This window comes from Chlorocebus sabaeus, chromosome 10, assembly GCF_047675955.1.
Source record: "Chlorocebus sabaeus isolate Y175 chromosome 10, mChlSab1.0.hap1, whole genome shotgun sequence".
Lineage (NCBI taxonomy): Eukaryota > Metazoa > Chordata > Mammalia > Primates > Cercopithecidae > Chlorocebus > Chlorocebus sabaeus.
Window position 1 is genome coordinate 110,179,280 of NC_132913.1, and position 19,844 is coordinate 110,199,123.

General features: G+C 41.6%; 1 protein-coding gene across 1 annotated transcript in view; it reads left to right on the top strand.

The window, feature by feature from the left end:
• The first annotated feature begins 215 nt into the window (after positions 1 to 215).
• MOGAT1 (monoacylglycerol O-acyltransferase 1) overlaps positions 216 to 19,844 on the top strand; it is a 41,412-nt gene continuing 21,783 nt past the window's right edge. Inside the window, exons 1-3 of the mRNA XM_007966442.3 lie at positions 216 to 415; positions 17,729 to 17,907; positions 18,646 to 18,850. Of these exons, the coding sequence (XP_007964633.3) occupies positions 322 to 415; positions 17,729 to 17,907; positions 18,646 to 18,850 (478 nt within the window). The 5' untranslated portion in view covers positions 216 to 321. The remainder of the gene's footprint in view (positions 416 to 17,728; positions 17,908 to 18,645; positions 18,851 to 19,844) is intronic.

The following is a 19,844-nucleotide window of genomic DNA, read 5'->3' on the forward strand; positions in this document are numbered from 1 at the left end:
TGTCCCATGCGGCGCGCTCTCGCCAGCGCCCTGGCGAGCCAGCCAATGCGCCCCGGGCCGCGGCAGCTGCTGCGGGGCCAGGGCGCTGGGCCCGCTCTGGCACGGGGCGCTTGTGATTGGCTGCCCCCAGCCTCAGCCGAGGCCGCCCTCCTACCCAGGGCCAAGTTGGGTCCCCGCCCGTTGCCTAGCCTCTGCCTCCTCCTCTCCGCCCAGCCAGTGCCCAGCGCCGGGCCCGGATCCGGCCGGGCACTGCCCACAGGCGCCACAGAGGAGCGAGGGTGCAGGCGGCAGTGGCTGGCGCAGTCCTCGCCCGGCTGGGCCATGAAGGTCGAGTTTGCACCGCTCAACATCCCCCTGGCGCGGCGGCTGCAAACGGTGGCCGTGCTGCAGTGGGTCCTGTACTTCGTGCTGCTGGGTAAGGACCCCGCCCCCGGGCAGCGGCGCGTGGGCTCCGTGTCCTCCCTCGGGATGGTCCGGATTCCAGAACCTGCATAGAACCTTCCAACCCTCGTTCCCCTGTCGGCCACAGCAGGCGGGTGAAAGAGGGCGTTTGGCGCTAACGTGGACGCCGGTTTGTTTTCTCAGGAGACCCTCATCGCTAATGGCTGTTTAACTTTATTTTCCCCTGCGTTATCTTTTTTTTTTTTTTAAATTGAGGTGCACCTTGCCTACAATAAAACGCGCAGTTATACGGATACAGCTCGATGACTTTTGGCAACTGTATCCACCAAAATGTAACCATGACTCCATCCAACGCTTGAGCACTTTAATCCCTCAAAAGTTGGCAAACTCGTTTCTCGAACTGTTGATTCATAGATGGAAAAGTAATGTCTAAGTAGTTAGAACCTGATTCCTTCGTCTCCCCACCCTCCTGACAAAGAGCTGTGTTCCCTTTACCGTTTTGGAGATTTCCTGGATGCATAGCAGTACCTTTCTGTAAAGAGGCCTGCTCATTGCGTTTGGTTGAACGGTTTCTCTCTGGAAATAATGTGACCCGGGAGCGTGTGTGTTCCAGTTGGTTCCCAGGTTGAGCCCATGAAACATACACTAGCCGAATCATTAGATGGGGCAAAGGTGTTTACTTGGTTTCTTCTTCTCCTTCTTCTTCTTCTTCTTCTTCTTCTTCTTCTTCTTCTTCTTCTTCTTCTTCTTCTTCTTCTTCCTCTTCCTCTTCCTCTTCCTCTTCCTCTTCTTCTTCTTCTTCATATTTGTTCTGCTCTTGAAGTACATAGGGGTGATGTGGGAGGAGAGAGGAATTTGGGGGAAACCCTTCTATTGAAACATAAACTCTTCTAAAGATGAAGATCATGTGTATGCTGTAAGATCATGGATTGTACAGCGTTGGGGTGCCAATAGTAAAAAAAAACCCATTGCATTGGAGAGTTTTACACTTTTAAAACTGCTTTTACATTTCGAAAGCCTAGATCAGTGGTTCTCAACCCTGGCTCTAGATGAGAATCACTGGAGAAGCTTCTATAAATACAGCTGCCCAGGCTCTGTCCCTGGGATTTATTTATTTGTTTGTTTGTTTATTTATTTATTTATTATTTTGAGACTGAGTTTCACTCTTGTTGCCCAGGCTGGAGTGCAATGGCGCGATCTTCGGCTCACCGCAACCTCCGCCTCCCGGGTTCAAGTGATTCTTCTGCCTCAGACTGCCGAGTAACTGGGGTTACAGGCATGTGCCACCACACCTGGCTAATTTTGTCTTTTTAATAGAGACGGGGTTTCTCCATGTTGGTCAGAGTGGTCTCAAACTCCCAATCACAGGTGATCTGCCCGCCTCAGCCTCCCAAAGTGCTGGGATTACAGGCATGAGCCACCGCGCCCTGCTCATCCCTGGAATTTCTAAGTCGTTTGTTTCAGAATGAAACCTGTACACCTTTTTTTTTTTTTTTTTTTTTTTTTTTTTTTTTCCTTTTTCCTCTTTTAAGAACTCTCCAAGTGACTCTCCTGTGCTGCTAGGTAGAATTTACGGGGGAAAAAAAAAAAGGTAATTCAAAATGTTAACTCATTAAGTCCTCACAGGCCACACACCGTGAGGCAGGGTTGATAACATTACACCCCGTTTTGCTTTGGATCAAAGCACCACGGAGGTAACAACACACAACCTTATCCAGCGCTTGGTATGTGCCAGGTGCTGTTCTAAGCAACATCCGTGATTAACTAGCAATCTTCACAACACCCGTGTGAGGTAAGGACTATTCCTGCACTCATGGTACGGATGAGGGAACTAAGAGGTGAAGTAAATTGCTCAAGGTGATGCAGCTAGCAGGACGTGGTAGAGCTGGTTTCAAACCCAAGTATTCTGCCCAAAGTCTCTGCTTTAACCATTGAACTGCTCTCTTTAATGGCCTGAACTTGGAGTCTGACTTCCTAACTGATCATTCATCACATCTCTGATAGCCACTGTTGTTTTCTTTCATGGCACTTATCATTGCTTGTATCTGTGTATGGCTGTGGTGACTTGAGAAAGTTCTCTATGGCTGTCCTAGTCTACAAGCTCAGTGAGGGAACACACAGTATGTGTCTGACCTTTGGAAGATATATGCAAATACTCGAGATATACACAAATACTTGAGATATACACAAATACTTGTTGAATGGCTGTTTCTGGTCTATCACCCAGAATAGAACTATCCACACACCAGATCCCTAGAGTATGAACTCATGTAATCCTCACAGCAACCCGGTGAGAGTGACTACCCCTTACCCTCACTTTACCAATGAAGGAACTAGGAGGCAAAGTAAATTACTCAAGATCACATGGCTCAGTAGTGGAAAGTTGAGACACATGTGACCACATGTGAGGGGATTAGTGATGAAGACATGACAGGTGCTCAATGACCTGTGCCTAATTTGAATCAAACTACAGTGGTTCTAGATCCAATTCACCTCCATGTTTTCAACGTTTCACACATTTGACATTTGTGTTAGCAGGAGCATATTTTGTGTTATCACATATCTTGGAAATTATATTGTGGGAAATTTCAAACATACAGAAAGTAGACAGAAGAGTATGAATTCCCATATACCCATGACCTAGGTTTATAGTTATTTAATAATTTGCCGTATACATTTTATCCATTATTTTGCAAAAAATATTTTAAAACAAATCTTTTTTTTTGTATAATTTTTTTACCTTTTAGGTTCAGGAGTACATGTGCAGGTTTGATATATGGGTAAATTTTGCGTCGTGGGGATTGTACAGATTATTTCATCACCCAAATAATTGGCATAGTACTCAGTCGGTAGCTTTTCCTCCTCATCCTCCACCCTCCACCCTTATGTAGGCCGCAGTGTCTGTTGTTTCCTTTGTGTCTAGTGAACTCACACATTAAGATATTTTAATACTAAATACTTTAGTTTGCATATTTTAAAAATTAGTATTTTGTATGTAACCATAGTACTCTTGTCACACCTAGCGTAGTTAACAAAAATTGCTTAAAATCATGTAAACCAAGTTCGGGTGTCCTAAATTGTACCAAAACTACACTTTTTTTCTTGTTGTTTTTTCTTTTTGGTAGAGGTGGGGTCTCCTTATGTTGCCCTGGCTGGTCTCAAACTCCCAGGTGCAAGTGATCCTCCTGCCTCAGCCTCCCAAAGTAATGGGATTACAAGTGTGAACCACTGTGCCCAAACAAAAATACACTTTTACTGGCAATTTGTTTAAACCCAAATCCAAATAAGACCCACGTGTTATATTTGGTTTTTATGTCTTTCATGTAGAACAGTGTCTCCCCTTTGTTTTCTTGTCAATGAAGCCTTGAAGAAACCATTTGACATGGGTCCTGCAGGATGTCTCACTTTGTGAGTTTGTCTGCTTCTTTGTAGGGTTAATTTGTCCTCTATCCCTTGTATTTCTTTTAAAAGATGGAAGTTAGAGCTAAATGCTTGATTAGATTTAGATGAAACCTTTTGGGCAAGACTTCTTCCCAAGTGCTGCTGTGCACTTCATGTTACATCACATCAGGACGCACACACAGTGCGTGCTTGTCCCATTATTTGTGTCTACAATTGGTCAGTGGGTCTAGGAAGGAAGTAATCCGAGGTGATGACTGGCATGCTGCAAACTTTCATCTAGTGATTTAAGTCATGATCCTTGCCTGGATTACTTTTTTTATTTGAAGCTGCAAAATGGTGATTTTCTTATTCTATCATTTATTCTTCATTTATTAGCTGGAATTTCTGCAGTTAAAAATATTGTCTCATCATGTAGCACCATTTGACTACCCTACAATTCAATTCTTACAGGAAAGAAAGGATAAATGCTATCTTCTTTCCATTTAATTATCAAGTTTTAAGTAAGGAGTTGATACAATAGTTACTTCCGGTGGTGAAGAAATTTAGAGATTTAAGATCTCTAAATCAAAATTCCAGAATGCATTTTTCTTGCCACCACCAGGAAAGTGAGTTTAAGCTATTAGTACTTGGAATATATTTTAAAGTAGCAAAATGTTTCATTTAGTAATAAAATCAAACAGTAAGCCCTCCTTCTCTGCCCACCCCCTACACCCCTTCCCAAGCAACCACTGATGTCTTTTCTTTTCTTCCTTCCTTCCTTCCATCCTTCCTTCCTTCCTTCCTTCCTTCCTTCCTTCCTTCCTTCCTTCCTTCCTTCCTTCCTTCCTTCCTTCCTTTCTCTTTCTTTCTTTCTCTCTCTCTTTCTTTCTTTCTCTTTCTTTCTTTCTTTTTATACAAATGGGGTCTCTCTATGTTGTCTAGGCTGGTCTGGAACTCCTGGGCTCAAGAGATCCTCCCACCTTGACTTCTCAAAGTGCTAGGATTACAGGTGTGAGCCATAACTGCACCTGATATTTTCTGATCTGTCACCACAGATTAGTTTGCATTTTCTAGAGTTTTGTATAAATGGAATCACATCACATATACTCTCCTTTTGTCTGGCTTCTTTCACTCAGCATAATTATTTTGAGGCTCTTTCTCATATATATCAGTAGTTCATTGCTTTTTGTTTCTAAGCAGCATTCTCTTGCATGGACGTATTGCAATTTGTTCAACCACCTATTGATGAATATTTGGCTCATAGCTATTATGAATAATACTACCATGAACTTTCACCTACAGATCTTTGTATGAACAGATACTTTCTTTATTCATAGGTAAACCTAAGAATGTAACGGCTTGATTATATGATAGTTGCAGGTTTAAATTTTCCAGAAATCACCGAAGTTTCTTCCAGACTATTACATCATTTAACATTCTCACTGGCAGGGCATGAGAGTTCTAATTGCTCCATGTCCTTACCATCACTCGTTGCAGTCTATTTAGTTTTTGCAATTTCTTTTCTTGTGATACAGATCAATTTTAATTCTGGCACCTGAAGCTATATAAAGGTATGCTCTATAAACTTCATGGGACTGGCCGGGCACGGTGGCTCATGCCTGTAATCCCAGCACTTTGGGAGGCCGAGGTGGGCGGATCACGAGGTCAGGAGATCGAGACCATCCTGGCTAATAGGGTGAAACCCCGTCTCTACTAAAAATACGAAAAAAACAAAAAACAACAACAAAAAAACTAGCCGGGCGTAGTGGCAGGCGCCTGTAATCCCAGCTACTTGGGAGGCTGAGGCAGGAAAATGGCGTGAACCCAGGAGGTGGAGCTTGCAGTGAGCTGAGATCACACCACTGCACTCCAGCCTGGGCGACACAGTGAGACTCTGTCTCAAAAAAAGAAAAAAAAAAAAACTTTGTGGGACTTTTGTACATGTTCAATAAAGTGACAACTGTGTATTTTAGTATCTAAAAATCAGGAACATACTTTTGAATTGTTTAAACACAATCCACAGAATTAAAAAACAAAGTCAGAAGCCATCCACAATTATACTAATTGTCAACTAAAATTTTACGCTTCATACCTGAGATATAACAGTCAATTTCTAGTAGGGGGATACTGAAAATGATCTCAGAGTCTCATCCTGTTGTACTTTATTGGGAAGGTTTCTTGAGTAGATATGTGACTGGCCAAAGGTGGATACAACGAAAACCAGACCAGCAAGTACACGTTCTACCACAGCTTCTGTAGTTTCCACTTTTTATGCTTTGTCAGTTAAAAGTGAACAATGAGAATTAAATACTTACCTTTACATATTTACAAGGTATGTTGTAAAGTATAATGCTTATAAACATATAAAAGTACTTATTGGCCGGGCGCAATGGCTCACGCCTGTAATCCCAGCACTTTGGGAGGCCGAGGCAGGCAGATCACAAGGTCAGGAGATCAAGACCATCCTGGCTAATGTGGTGAAACCCTGTCTCTACTAAAAAGCCACCATGCCTGGCATATATATTTTAATGAAATCAGAAAATTTTGAAGCAGCCTTGGCATTTCCTTTAAATTTGTCTGGAAATGATCATTGTGTTAGCTTCATGGAAAGGACTCACCAGCTTCTTGGTCTAAAGCTAATGTTTGTCTAAGGCTGGAAAGATAATAATGAGATGTAAACTATAAGGAGAGAAAAAGAAGATGAGGGCTTTTCCTGGAGGCTGATAGCTAAAACTCAAAGGATTCTAGAAAATGACACAGTAGCAGCCTTTCTTGTCTTTTTCTTTCCGTGTGGGTTCTGGTGAAGAAGGAAGTTACTGCTCTTGAAATTTCCTTATAACTTGGACAAGTTAATGGAAAGTTTAAGCTACATTCATTCTATCCTTTGCTAATGTCTTCTGGGTATGCTGCCTTAAGTTGCCGTACTAACTCTGTCCTACCTGTGTTACTTGTCTTTAAAGATCCAGATCTGCTTTATGGCCAAATAAAATCATTGGAAACTCATCATAATCATTTACTCTGAGAATCTGTCTTTGAAATGTATAGATTTTTTTCCAAAACTGCCTCGCCCATGACTCAAAAGACCAACAGGAAGCCCTCGCCAGTCCTCATATTCTGTTATCTCATGGCTCCAAACTCTTCTTGTTCTGCTTTATCTAAAATATCGGCCGGGCGCGGTGGCTCAAGCCTGTAATCCCAGCACTTTGGGAGGCCGAGACGGGCGGATCACGAGGTCAGGAGATCGAAACCATCCTGGCTAACACGGTGAAACCCCGTCTCTACTAAAAAATACAAAAAACTGGCCGGGCGAGGTGGCGGGCGCCTGTAGTCCCAGCTACTCGGGAGGCTGAGGCAGGAGAATGGCGAGAACCCGGGAGGCGGAGCTTGCAGTGAGCTGAGATCCGGCCACTGCACTCCAGCCTGGGCGACAGAGCAAGACTCCGTCTCAAAAAAAAAAAAAAAAAAAAAAAAAAATATCTAGCCAGTCTGCTGTGTTATCTATCACACAATGCTTTGCATAGGAATCTTAAGTGATTGGATCATAATCCATTAGCAAATAGGACTGGATTAACTGGATGGTGAGTGCTGACTTGCCCACACGCTTCCCCCACTGACCACCAGGAGCCAAGAGAATGTTGCTGAGCCCCAATTTTTGCAATTTTAATAAGTGTAGTGGTGTCTCATTGTGGCTTTAATTTGCATGTCCTCAATGACTAATGACCGTGAGCATCTTTTCATTTGCATAGTTGCCATCTGTATTCCTTGTTGAAGTATCTGTTTAAATCTTTTGTCTGGTTTTTATAGGATTGCTTGTTTTCCTATTGCTGAGTTTTGAGAGTTCTTGTATATTCTAGATATAAAGTCATTTATCAGCCTTGAGCTTTGTATAGATTTTTCTTTCAGTCTATGGATTATCCTTTCAATCTCTTAACAGTGTCTTTTGAAGAGCGGAAGTTTTAATTTTGATGAAGTCCTATGTATCCATGTTTTTAATAGATTGTGTTGGATGTCATATCTTTAAAATCTTTGCTTAATCCGGCCAGGTGCGGTGGCTCACGTCCGTAATCCCAGCACTTTGAGAGGCCGAGGCGGGTGAATAACCTGAGGTCAGGAGTTCGACACCAGCCTGGCCAACGTGGGGAAACCCTGCCTCTACTAAAAATATAAAACTTCGTTGGGCGCGATGGCAGGTACCTGTAGTCCCAGCTACTCGGGAGGCTGAGGCAGGATAATTGCTTGAACCCAGGAGGTGGAGGTTGCAGTGAGCTGAGATCACGCCATTGCACTCCAGCCTGGGTGAAAAGAGCAAAAAACTCTGTCTCAATAATAATACAAAAAAATTCTTCGCTTAATCCGAGGTCACAAAAATTTTCTTCTATATTTTCTCCTACCAGTGTTAATAGTTTTAGGTTTTCCATATAGATCTATGATCTATTTAGGGTTAATTTTTGTGTATGGTACAGTGTCTAAGTCCATTTTTTTGTGTATGTATAATCCAATTGTTCCAGCTCTTTTTTGAAAGATCACTGTCAGCTCTCTACTGCATTGCCCTTGTGCCTTTATCAAATACCAATTGTCCATATATGCATGGGTTTATTTCTAGACTCTTTATTCTGTGCCATTGATGTGTTTATCTCTCTTGATGCCAGTACCATGTTGTTTTGATTATTGTAGCTTTATAATAATTCTTGAAATCAGATATTCAAACTGATTCCAACTTCAAACTTTGTTGGTATTGTTGTTTTTCAGAGGTGTTTTGATTATTCCAAGTCCTTATAATTTCCATATGCATTTTAGGATCAGGTTGACAATTTCCACACCAAAAAAAAAGCCTCCTGGGATTTTGACTGGGATTGCTGTTTGAATGGAATTAGCTTATAATTTAATTTGTAGAAAACTAACTGAACTGATTACAGTATATATGTCCTAAAACCAAGAACATTTCTCTTCCATAGCCACAGTACAATTACCCAAATCAGAAAAATATTTCAGCAGTTCTCTTACTAAAGTCCTGTATAGCAAAGGAATCCACATGTTGTATTTAGTTGTGTTAAACAGAAATTATGGGCAGTCATTGTTTTGGACTGAGCTCCTGCGCTAGGCTCCAGCAGACGCGAGCAAACCAAAGTGGAGTCACTCATCCTATGTGCCACATAATCAAATTTGAAACTTCAAGGAAGCAGGAAGATCTCCAAATAGACCAGTTTTCCTGAGATCCAGTCTGCCCGAGTCAGTGTAATAAGGAAGTCGCCTTTGCGTTAACTTTTATAAAAAAGAAACCTGAAGTGACATGACAATAGCCAATTCACTTTTTCTTCCCTCTTGGTCTGTTTTCCTTGTTTCTACGTTACCCACTGTTCTACCATTACTCGGTAAAAGCTCTCCTATTTTGCAGAATGGAGGCTGCCCTGATTCATGAATAGTGAATAAAAGTCAATTAGCTCCATAACTAAATTTGCTGTAATTTTGTCTTTTCACATTATGTTGTCCTTTTAGTTCCTTTAATCTGGAAAATTTTGAGAAAGTGCATTTTAACATTACACAAGGGATTCTTGGGCTTTTGTAAACACTAGTGTGTCTCTTTTGTTATGGATTATCTCCACGGATTTCAGTTTGAGCTATACAAAGTATTTGTGTTTATGGAAACCTTCCTGAAATATTCAGAACATGGGGCTGGTTTCAACCAGATGTTTGTTATAATTTATTTGCCTTCTTCAGGCAAGGAAGTAGGTTCAAGATTGCCTGTGCTATAAAACAAGAAAAATGTATTTCCCTGTATGCAACACTTTTTAAAAGCAGTGTAGCATAAACCCACATATGAAGAAAACTAGGCTGCAAAATTCTGCAAAGGGGTCTGATGAGATTTGTCTTTTAGCACAACCCTTAAAAACTCTGGGAGGCAAGTTCTCTTAAAATAGCAATTTTTAAAATCAGAAAAATTTACACTTATATTCTTATGTTCCACAGATGGCACAGATAGGTATTTTAAAAATATAGTGTCTCTGGGAATAAGAAGGGAAAGAAGTGCTAATGGATTTTTGCTTGCCTCTGAATTTTACTTACTTTCTCCATACTACGTTAAATGGTTAAAATAAGTATGGAAACAGCTTTCATGCTGAAAAATATGAAAAATTTTTGGATGAGAATAGGAAGAAAGAATACATATACAAGTTAAAGTCTTAAATTATTTCTTAATTACGGTCATTATTTAATGCAAGTAGATAAACGTTCAATGGTTTTCGCAATGTTTTGGCTGATGCAGGTTGTTCATGGAGATTTTCTAGAACAATTTCACTTACTGTAAATAGCTAGGTGAGTGGAATGGAGTCAGAAAGGGTAGAGACAACAGAGGGAAAATCATTAATGTATGGGAATTGTCTGTGTAAGCGTTTAAGCGCTTTCCAGAAGCCACAGACCTGGCCACCACTCCTTGCCAAAAGTCTTCAATTCTTGGAAACTGAAAATTTACGTCCCTGATTTTGCTGGACCAACCCTTCTCCAACTCTCCAGACACCAAGTAGGTATTCTATAGTTCAGTTCTGATGCTGTCTACCTGGAGCTAGGTCTCACAGGTGAAGAGCTCAATCTATAAGACTGCCCCAACTTTAGATGCCAACCACAAGTCCAGGTTGGCACTTGTGCTTCTCTCTGACTAGTTACAAATTGAGGATTTACACGACCTCCTCCTTGGACTCTGTCATTTGCTATGATGGCTCACAGTGCTCAGGAAAACACTTATGTTTGGCAGTTTATTATGATGGATATGATAAAGGATATAGATGATGAGGTACCTAGGTAGAGGTCTGGAAGGTTCCAAAGCACAGGAGCTTCTGTCCTCTTGGCATTGGGGTACACCAATCTCTCAGCTTGTGATTGTGTTCACCAACCCAGAAGCTGTCTGAACTCTGGACTTTATGGAACCTTCCTCATTTAGGCATGATCAGTTACTAACATGATCAGTCACTAACTCCATTTCCAGCCCTCTCCTCTCCCTGAGGATGGGAATGGGGCTGCAAGTTCCAAGCATCTAGTGACTGCTTAGTCTTTTGGTGACCAGCCACCATCCTGGAGCCCACCAAGAGTTGCCTCATTAGAAGAAAAGACATTGCTGTCACTCAGGAAGTTCCAAGGGATTGGAAGCTCAGCATCAGGACTGGGGTTCAAATATTAGAGCAAAAGATGGAAAGATGTACCTAGCACCCCTGTTGATCAGGAAATTACAATAGTTTTAGGAGCCCTAAGCCAGGAACTGGGGGCAGAAACCAAATATTATTATGTCACAGACACGGTACTTGGTACTTACAACTAACAATACTGCGTTATACACTTGTTTACACAAATGTTTGTTACGAGGGTAGACTGCATGTTAAGTGCTCTTACCATAATAAAATCAAAATTTTTGAAAACATATTCTTTTTTATCTAGATTTAGCAACTTTTTAGCATTTTGCCACATTTGCTCTCTCTCTCTCTCACCACACGCACACACACATACACACACACACACACACACACACTTTGTTGTTGCTGCTGAACAATTTAGAAGAAACTAAGTTGTAAACATCATAACACTTGAATACTATAGCATGTATCACCTGAAAACAAGAATTCTCTGTATAATCAAAATCCTACTATCATACCCAAGAAATGTATCAGGGATACATAATAATCTTATTTATCCCTGATAAATAAGATTATCAGGGATACGATAATCTTATTTAATACATGATTTATATTCAAATTTCCTTAATTATCTTCAACTTTTCCTTTAGAGGTAGACCAGTTCCTATAGCTTTTATTTGTTTTTAAAGCTTTTATAAGGTTGATTATTTTTAAACAGCCCAAGCCAGTTATCTCGTAGAGTGCCCCCGCCAACCTGGGCTTGACTAAGGTGACAGAGTGCATTTCCCAGTAGATCCTATGAGGAGGCATCATGTCATTTTGTCCCTTTATTGGTGGTGCTAAATTCGATGATCACACATACACTTTGCTGGAGCCCTACTTGTTTCAAACATGTAGTAAGTTTCCAGTGATGGAGGCATTATGGCACTCTTCACAGTAGCCAAAGGTGGGAGCAACCCAAATGTCCATCAACAGATGCATGAATAAGCAGATTACGGTGTATGTGTATGTGGGAATATTGCTCAGCTGTAAAAAGGAATGAAGTACTGATACACGCTACAACATGGATGAACCTCAAAACCTTGATGTTAAACAAAGGTCTACAAAAAACTTGATGTTAAACAAAAGTCTACAAAAGGTCACATATTATACTATTCCATTCATATGAATATTGAGAGTGGGTACATCCATAGAAACAGACTACAGCCAAGTACAGTGGCTCATACCTGTCATCCCAGCAGTTTGGAAGGCTGAGGCAGGAGGATCGGTTGAGCTCAGGAGTTCAAGAGTAGCCTGGGTAACATGGCAAGATCCTATCTTTACGAAAAATACAAAAAGTAGCCAGGTATCATGGTGCGCACCTCTAGTCCCAGCTATTTGGGAGGCTAAGGTGGTAGGATGACCTGAGCCCGAGAGGTCGAGGCTGCAGTGACCCATGTTCACGCCACTGCATTGCAGCCTGAGTGACAAAGTGAGACCCTGTCTCAAAAAAAAAAAAAAAAAAAAAGAAAGAAAAAGAGACAGACTACAGATTGGTAATTGCCAGCGGTGGAGGGGAGGGAGGAATGGGGAGTATAAAGGGTTTTATTTTGAAATAAGGGGGATGTTTGGGAACTAGATGGTGGTAGTAGTTGTACAACATTGTGAATTAAATGCCACCGGAGGGTTCTCTTTAAAATCACTAGTTTTTTATGTTATGTGAATTTCACTTAAATTAAAAAAAGAAAAAGAAAAAAAAAAAGGGCCGGGAACAGTGGCTCACGCTTGTAATCCCAGTGCTTTGGGAGGCTGAGGTGGGTGCATCACCTGAGGTCAGGAGTTCTAGCCCCCAGCCTGGCAAACATGGTGAAACCCCACCTTTATTAAAAATACAAAAATTAGCCAGGCATAGTGGCGCATGCCTGTAATCTCAGCTACTTGGGAAGCCAAGGCAGGAGAATCACTTGAACCGGGGAGGTGGAGGTTCAGTGAGCTGAGATCACACCATTGCACTCTAGCCTGGGCAACAGAGTGAGACTCTGTTTCAAAAAAAAAAAAAAAAGTGAGTGAGGGACAGCTTCCTCAACAATATGGAGAAAGTAGAATTTATGTGAGCTGAGTAAAAATAGAGTGTCGTTGATAGGAAGCCGAGTTGTGGTTTTTAATCCAGAATATAGATAAATCAACTCAGCTAAAATTCAGGCCTTAAACTCAACTTGGTTTGTGAATCTAGACAACTTTTGAAGTTATCAACATGAGTTTTGAGAGCTTCACAATGTAATGGCGTAGACGTTTGTATCTTCCTCTTCTCTTTGAACTCCAATTTAGAAGAATCAAGTTACCCTGAATTGCTTAATGAGATAAAAATAGAAAATAGAGATTACCTAGTCACCTAGTTTTTATAGTGTTTTCTTCTTTCAATCCCATTTAGAATCAAAGGATTACAGGATCAGGTGCAGTGGCTCACGCCTGTAATCCCAACACTTTGGGAGGCCGAGGTGGGCAGATCACCCGAGGTCAGGAGTTTGAGACCAACTTGGCCATCATGGTGAAACCCCGTCTCTACTAAAACTACAAAAATTAGCCGGGCAGGGTAGCACGTGCCTGCAATCCCAACTACTTGGGAGGCTGAGGCAGGAGAATCCCTTGAACCCAAGAGGCGGAGGTTGCAGTGAGCTGAGATCATGTCATTGCATTCCAGCCTGGGCAATGGAGTGAGACTCTGTCTCAAAAAAAAAAACCACCAAGAATCAAAGGATTACAAAACTATTGTGATGCTGTTTATGATTTGAAACAAAAAAATGTATGCAGTGTCTAGAGTGGGAATTTAAATTAGAACAACTTCTTTGGGTAGCAAAATATCGAAGTGTATCAGATGACAAAGATGTTTCTGCTTAGCCATCCAGTATTTTACTTTTTTTTTTTTTTTGAGACAGAGTCTTGCTCTGTCGCCCAGGCCAGAGTGCAATGGTGCAGTCTCGGCTCACTGCAACCTCTGACTCCTAGATTCAAATGATTCTCCTGCCTCAGCCTCCCAAACAGCTGGGATTATAGGCGCCTGCCACCATGCCCAGCTAATTTTTGTATTTTTAGTAGAGACGGGGTTTCACCATGTTGGCCAGGCTTGTCTCAAACGCCTGACCTCATGATCCACCTCCTTCGGCCTCCCAAAGTGCTGGGATTGCAAGCGTGAGCCACCATGCCTAGCCGTATTTTACTTCTTATTATCTTACGGAAGTAAATCAAAATGTGGGGAAACTTTATGCAAGATTACATTTATAGAGAAAAATTGTTAGAATCACAGATGTTTAAAATGAAGAGAAGGGTTGAATTAGCACTGACAATCAATGGAATATTGATCAGTCATTAAAAATAACACTGTAATACCAAACAGCTAATGTGAAATAACTGTAAGTGATAAAATACAAAATTTAAAAAAAAAGTGTGATCAGCCATATTAAAGAAACATAACCTGTTCATAGGGGAAAAAAAGTCCAAAAGGAAAATTTTAAAAGTAGTTTTTGTTGAGTGACAGGAAATTGCCTGATGTCCTGTCTGCATCTACATTTTGCAGTCTCCAAATTCGTAATAGTAAAGAAAGTTATTATAACAGTGGCTCGCATTTGATGACCGGTAGTTCTGTGCCAGGCACTGTACACCCTTATGTTATTTATTCCTTTTGTGGCATTTGGAAACGTGAGCTGTCACAAGCCCATTTTACTGGCAGCGCAATTGAGGATCAAGAGCTCATAGAATTTGTCCCAGGTCAGGAAGCTTGTCAGTGGCAAATTCCGATTAGCAGTTCAATTCCGGACCTACATCTTAACTATTATACATGCAAAACATGTAAAGAGCATTAAAGAGATATATAGCATGTATAGAAAATAGAGGTTATCTAGTCACCTAGTTTTTATAGTGTTTTCTTCTTCTTCTTCTTCTTCTTCTTTTTTTTTTTTTTTTTGAGACGGAGTCTCTCTCTTGTTGCCCAGCCTGGAATGCAATGGCATGATCTTGGCTCACTACAAACTCCATCTCTTGGGTTCAAGAGATTCTCTTGCCTTAACCTCCCAAATAGCTGGGACTACAGGCACCCACCACCACACCCCACCAATTTTTGTATTTTTAGTAGAGACTGGATTTCTCTATGTTGGCCAGGCTGGTCTCGAACTCCTGACCTCAGGTATCCACCCACCTCAGCCTCCCAAAGTGCTGGGATTACAGGTGTGAGCCATTGCTCCTGACTGTGTTTTCTTCTTTTGATGCAAAACATGTAATGAGCATTAAAGAGATATGCAGCATGTATTCAGGTATTCAGGGTTCGGTTAGTGGAATATTGAATTAGTAGCTTGGGGACATTATTTTTGGATCTGTTCCTGGCTCACTCTGTGATTAAAATTAGGTCAGTTTGCTTTTGGTGTCAGTTTTTCCATCTTTGTAGAAAGGAAAACAGAACCTCCCACTTGCCTGCTTCTTTATGCTTATGAACCTACTTATGCACCTGTAATAAGTTACTCTACAGTGTTATTACCATTAGCTGGAGGACAGTGTGCCTTTGTGAAAAAGTGCGTAGGTTTAAGGATTAGGCAGATCCAGCTGCAAATCATTTGGACACTCAAATTCCCTGAGCCTCATCCCACGCTGGAGTGCAGTGGCACCATCTTGGCTCACTGCAAGCTCTGCCTCCTCCTGGGTTCACGTCATTCTCCTGCCTCAGCCTTCTGAGTAACTGGGATTACAGGTGCCTGCCACCATGCCCAGCTAATTTTTGTATTTTTAGTAGAGATGGGGTTTCATCATGTTGTCCTGAGCCTCAGTTTCTACAACTGTAAAATGGGGCAGTAACGTATATCTTGGGGGTTGCAAGGAGGAATAAATGAGATGCTCCATATGCAGGGAAGGAGAATGGCTCTCCACTCAGTAACTGCTCTTTCCCTGCCCTGTTTCACTGTAGCTTACCTGATCAAACTTTGAGTACAAAAAAATGAGGCCCACGTAAGTTTCCTGTCATTTTTTTGCACATCTTACCAAAATAAACAGATAACTAACCAATAGTGGCAAATCATCAGTACTCAGATCTGGAAAGAAGAAAGCAAAGGAAGCAAAATGGAATGATCCTGGTAGGAACGAGGGCAGAGGGCACTCTTTACAGCGTGCTTTGGACTCATGGAAACTTTTCTGGCGGGTCCAGAAGGAAACAGGTACCCCACAGAGGTGTGGAGGACACATGCTCCCTTAACCTTTCATCCAGTCTTTCAACCTTTAACCAATTCTGGAGACAGCAGCAAGTCCGTTTCCTGACTGGGTTCAGTGATACATCTGAGAAATGTATTGATTTATATGTATCAAGAAATATAAATAGGCTAGGCACGGTGGCTCACGCCTGTAATCCCAACACTTTGGGAGGCTGAGGTGGGTAGGTCACTTGAAGTCAGGAGTTTGAGACCAGACTAGCCAACATGGTGAAACCCCGTCTCTACTAAAAAATACAAAAATTAGCTGGGCGTGGTGGTGCACGCCTGTAATCCCAGCTACCTGGAAGGCTTGAACCCAGGAGGTGGAGGCTGCAGTGAGCCGAGATTGCACCCATGCACTCTAGTGTGGGCAACAGAGTGAGATTCCGTCTCAAAAAAAAAAAAAAGAAAAAAAAGAAAAAATATAAATAAATGTTCTGTTTTTGGTAAAACATATATGTCAGTAGATATGTGTATATTTCAATAATAGATTAAGGCACTATTTATCTGCTATCCACTTTGGTGGATAACTTGGGGACAGGGTTGTCTTTAACAAAGTTGATTGGCAGTAGGTAAGAGTTTGGGAGTGGAAACGAACCCCAGATTGGAGACTGCGTTGTGTTATAGAAGAGAAAGCAGCAACAGCACTCCTTAAAGTCATAGTAGCTGGCATTAGTGAAGATTTACTATGTGCCAGGCTTTATGTCTTCATGTACATCCTCTTTCTCTTGTTAGCATGTTTCTCTTTTCATAATTTTTAAATTGTAGTATATAACATAGACATTTAAAAAACATATAGCTGAGCTTCATGTGTTACTTGAAGGTAACCATTCTTGTCAATACCACCCAAGTCAAGTTTTGACAGTTTTTGCCCCGTGTATTTTGAAGCTATGTTATTAGGCACATAAATAATTAGGATTGCTTTCTCATTATCAAATATTGCAAGAAGTGATGCATGCTAAGATCTGAAGAGTCCCACCTTTGCTATTTCAGTCTCTGACAGTAGAGTTCCTGAAAATGAAGTTTGTTGCTAGAATGGGCCCTCTTTGTGGACACATGAATAATGGTTGCTCGGTCAAGACAGGAAGATAGGATTTCCTGTGGTAGGAAATTCTCCACATCCCTCCTGTCAGTGATGATCCTTCCATATATTCACAGACGGGAGGTGATGTAAAGCTATGACTAAGTAGTTAGACTTTAAATTCAGACAGATCAACCACTTATATGCTGTGTGGCTTGGGCAACTCAACCCCTCTATAAGCTTCCATTTTCTCTTCTTTAGAAAGAACATTATGGCTCAGTGTTTCCTCTACCCATTCCTTCCACCTCGCCCTTCAATAATAAAAAGAGTACTATGGCTACTTTATTGGTATGTGGCTATATGAGGATTAAATAAAAACACCTTGGCAGGGTCCATAACACAATGCTTGGCATACGGTAAGCATCTAATAAATGTTAAATAATACTATGTCATCACTGTCTTGTTGTATTACCTTACCTGAACTGAGGCTCGGTTTAACATATCTTGTATGTATTAATCCCCCTGCCGTGGACCACTGCAGTGAGCAGATACTAACAGACTCTGATTCCATGAGACTTTTTCTTTTCTTACAGGGCAGATGTCCATTGCAGTCACTGTGATGCTGATCATACACAACTATTGGTTCCTTTACATCCCTTATTTGACGTGGCTTTACTTTGACTGGCATACCCCAGAGCAAGGGGGCAGGAGATCCAGCTGGATCAAAAATTGGACTCTTTGGAAACACTTTAAGGACTATTTTCCAATTCATGTGAGTACAACTGTTTTAAAGAGTATTATGTTGAGTTAGGAGAAGAGTGGAAATTTGTTTTCATCACATACATCTCAAGCTTCTTTTTCAGGGGGGGTGTCTTAGTCTGTTTTGTGTTGCTAAAACAGAATACCAAAGACTAGGTAATTTATAAAGAAAACGAATTTCTTTCTCACAGTTGTGGAGGCTGGGAAGGCCAATACCAAAGATGCTGGCATCTGGCAAGAGCCTTCCTGCTGCAACAGCCCACAGTGCAAGGTGGAAGGGCAGGAGAGGCCAAGAAAGAGCAAGAGGGGGTTGAATTCATGCTTTTATAAGGAACTTACTCCCAAGATAGCAAACCCCCTTCTATGATAACAGCATTAATCCATTAACTCTGCTTTCATTCCTAATCACCTCTCATTAGGCCCCACCTCCAACACTGTTGCATTGGGGATTAAGTTTTTAAACACTTACTTTTGAGGGACACATTCAAATCATAGCAGGGAGAAAGGCTGCAATTTGATTCCTATTACTAAATGAACTGTAAACTGACTTGACAAAATCGAGAAGGCTGTATATAAAGGAATGTGGGCTCAGAAGATGGTTCAGAAATTTGGAAACAGCTCCAACCCAGGGAACAAAAATGAGTCATGTTCTCCATTGTCTGTTGACACAAAAACTAGTCCTTTTGTTTCTCATTGGAAAATAATCAGGGAATTTTCTTTTTTAAAAAATGTCAATATGAATGTGCCGTAGCTCATCAAAACTCAAGATTTGGATCCAAGTCACAACTATATATTTGGGTTTCACCCCCATGGAATATTGGCGGCTGGAGCCTTTGGGAATTTTTCTACAAATTATTCCGACTTCAAGGAGCTGTTTCCTGGCTTTACTTCATATCTTCACGTGCTGCCACTTTGGTTCTGGTGTCCTGTCTTCCGAGAATATATGATGAGTATTGGTAAGTGATGGCGGATCACTGCTTCCACAGTGCTTTGGGGTAGCAGGAGCACACACAACATTTCTTCTAAGGCCCACATGTGTTTCTGGTCTCTTAGAGTAAAACCTGTTTTATCCTCATCTGGCACTTCCTATGTGGTCTGGGTGTTTCCTGCCCTCCCCCACTGGACTGTAAGTGTCAGAAAGACACAAACTGCGTCTTCTTTTCTGTTCCATCCTAAGTATCCAGCATGGTGCCTGGAACATAGAAATGTTCAATGAGTATTAACACAATGATCAAATAAAGTAATGAATGCATTTTGTGTATTCAGATGTAGAAGAAGAAATCATGGATCAAGTAAGTGACAAATCACACCCTTGGAGAGGCACCGTGCACGCTGTTACGAATACTAGAAATGGAAAATGTCTGTCGTTGTGTCTTGAAGTACCAGCAGTGATGAAACTAAACATATTCAACTTGCTGTCTTCCTAGATTAAAAATAACTTGGCTCAGAAATAAGAGTCCAGGCCAGGCGCAGTGGCTCACGCCTGTAATCCCAGCACTTTAGGAGGCTGAGGTGGGCAGATCTCTTGAGCCCAGGAGGTTGAGACCAGCCTGGGCCACATGGCAAAACCCTGTCTCTACAAAAAATGCAAAAATTAGCTGGGCATGGTGGCACATATCTGTAGTCCCAGCTACTCAGGAGGCTGAGGTGGAAGGATCACCTGAGCCTGGGAAGTCAAGGCTGCAGTTACTGGAGATGGTGCCCCTGCACTCCAGCCTGGGTGACAGAGTGAGACCCATTACAATTAAAAAAATAAATACAAAGAGACAAGAGCAGTGGCTCATGCCTGTAATCCCAGCACTTTGGGAGGCGGAGGTGGGCTGGAACACTTGAGGTCAGGAGTTCGAGACCAGCCTTGCCAACATAGTGAAACCCGTCTCTACTAAAAGCACAAAAATTAGGGCATGGTAGTAGGCGCCTGTAATCCCAGCTACTCAGGAGGCTGAGGTG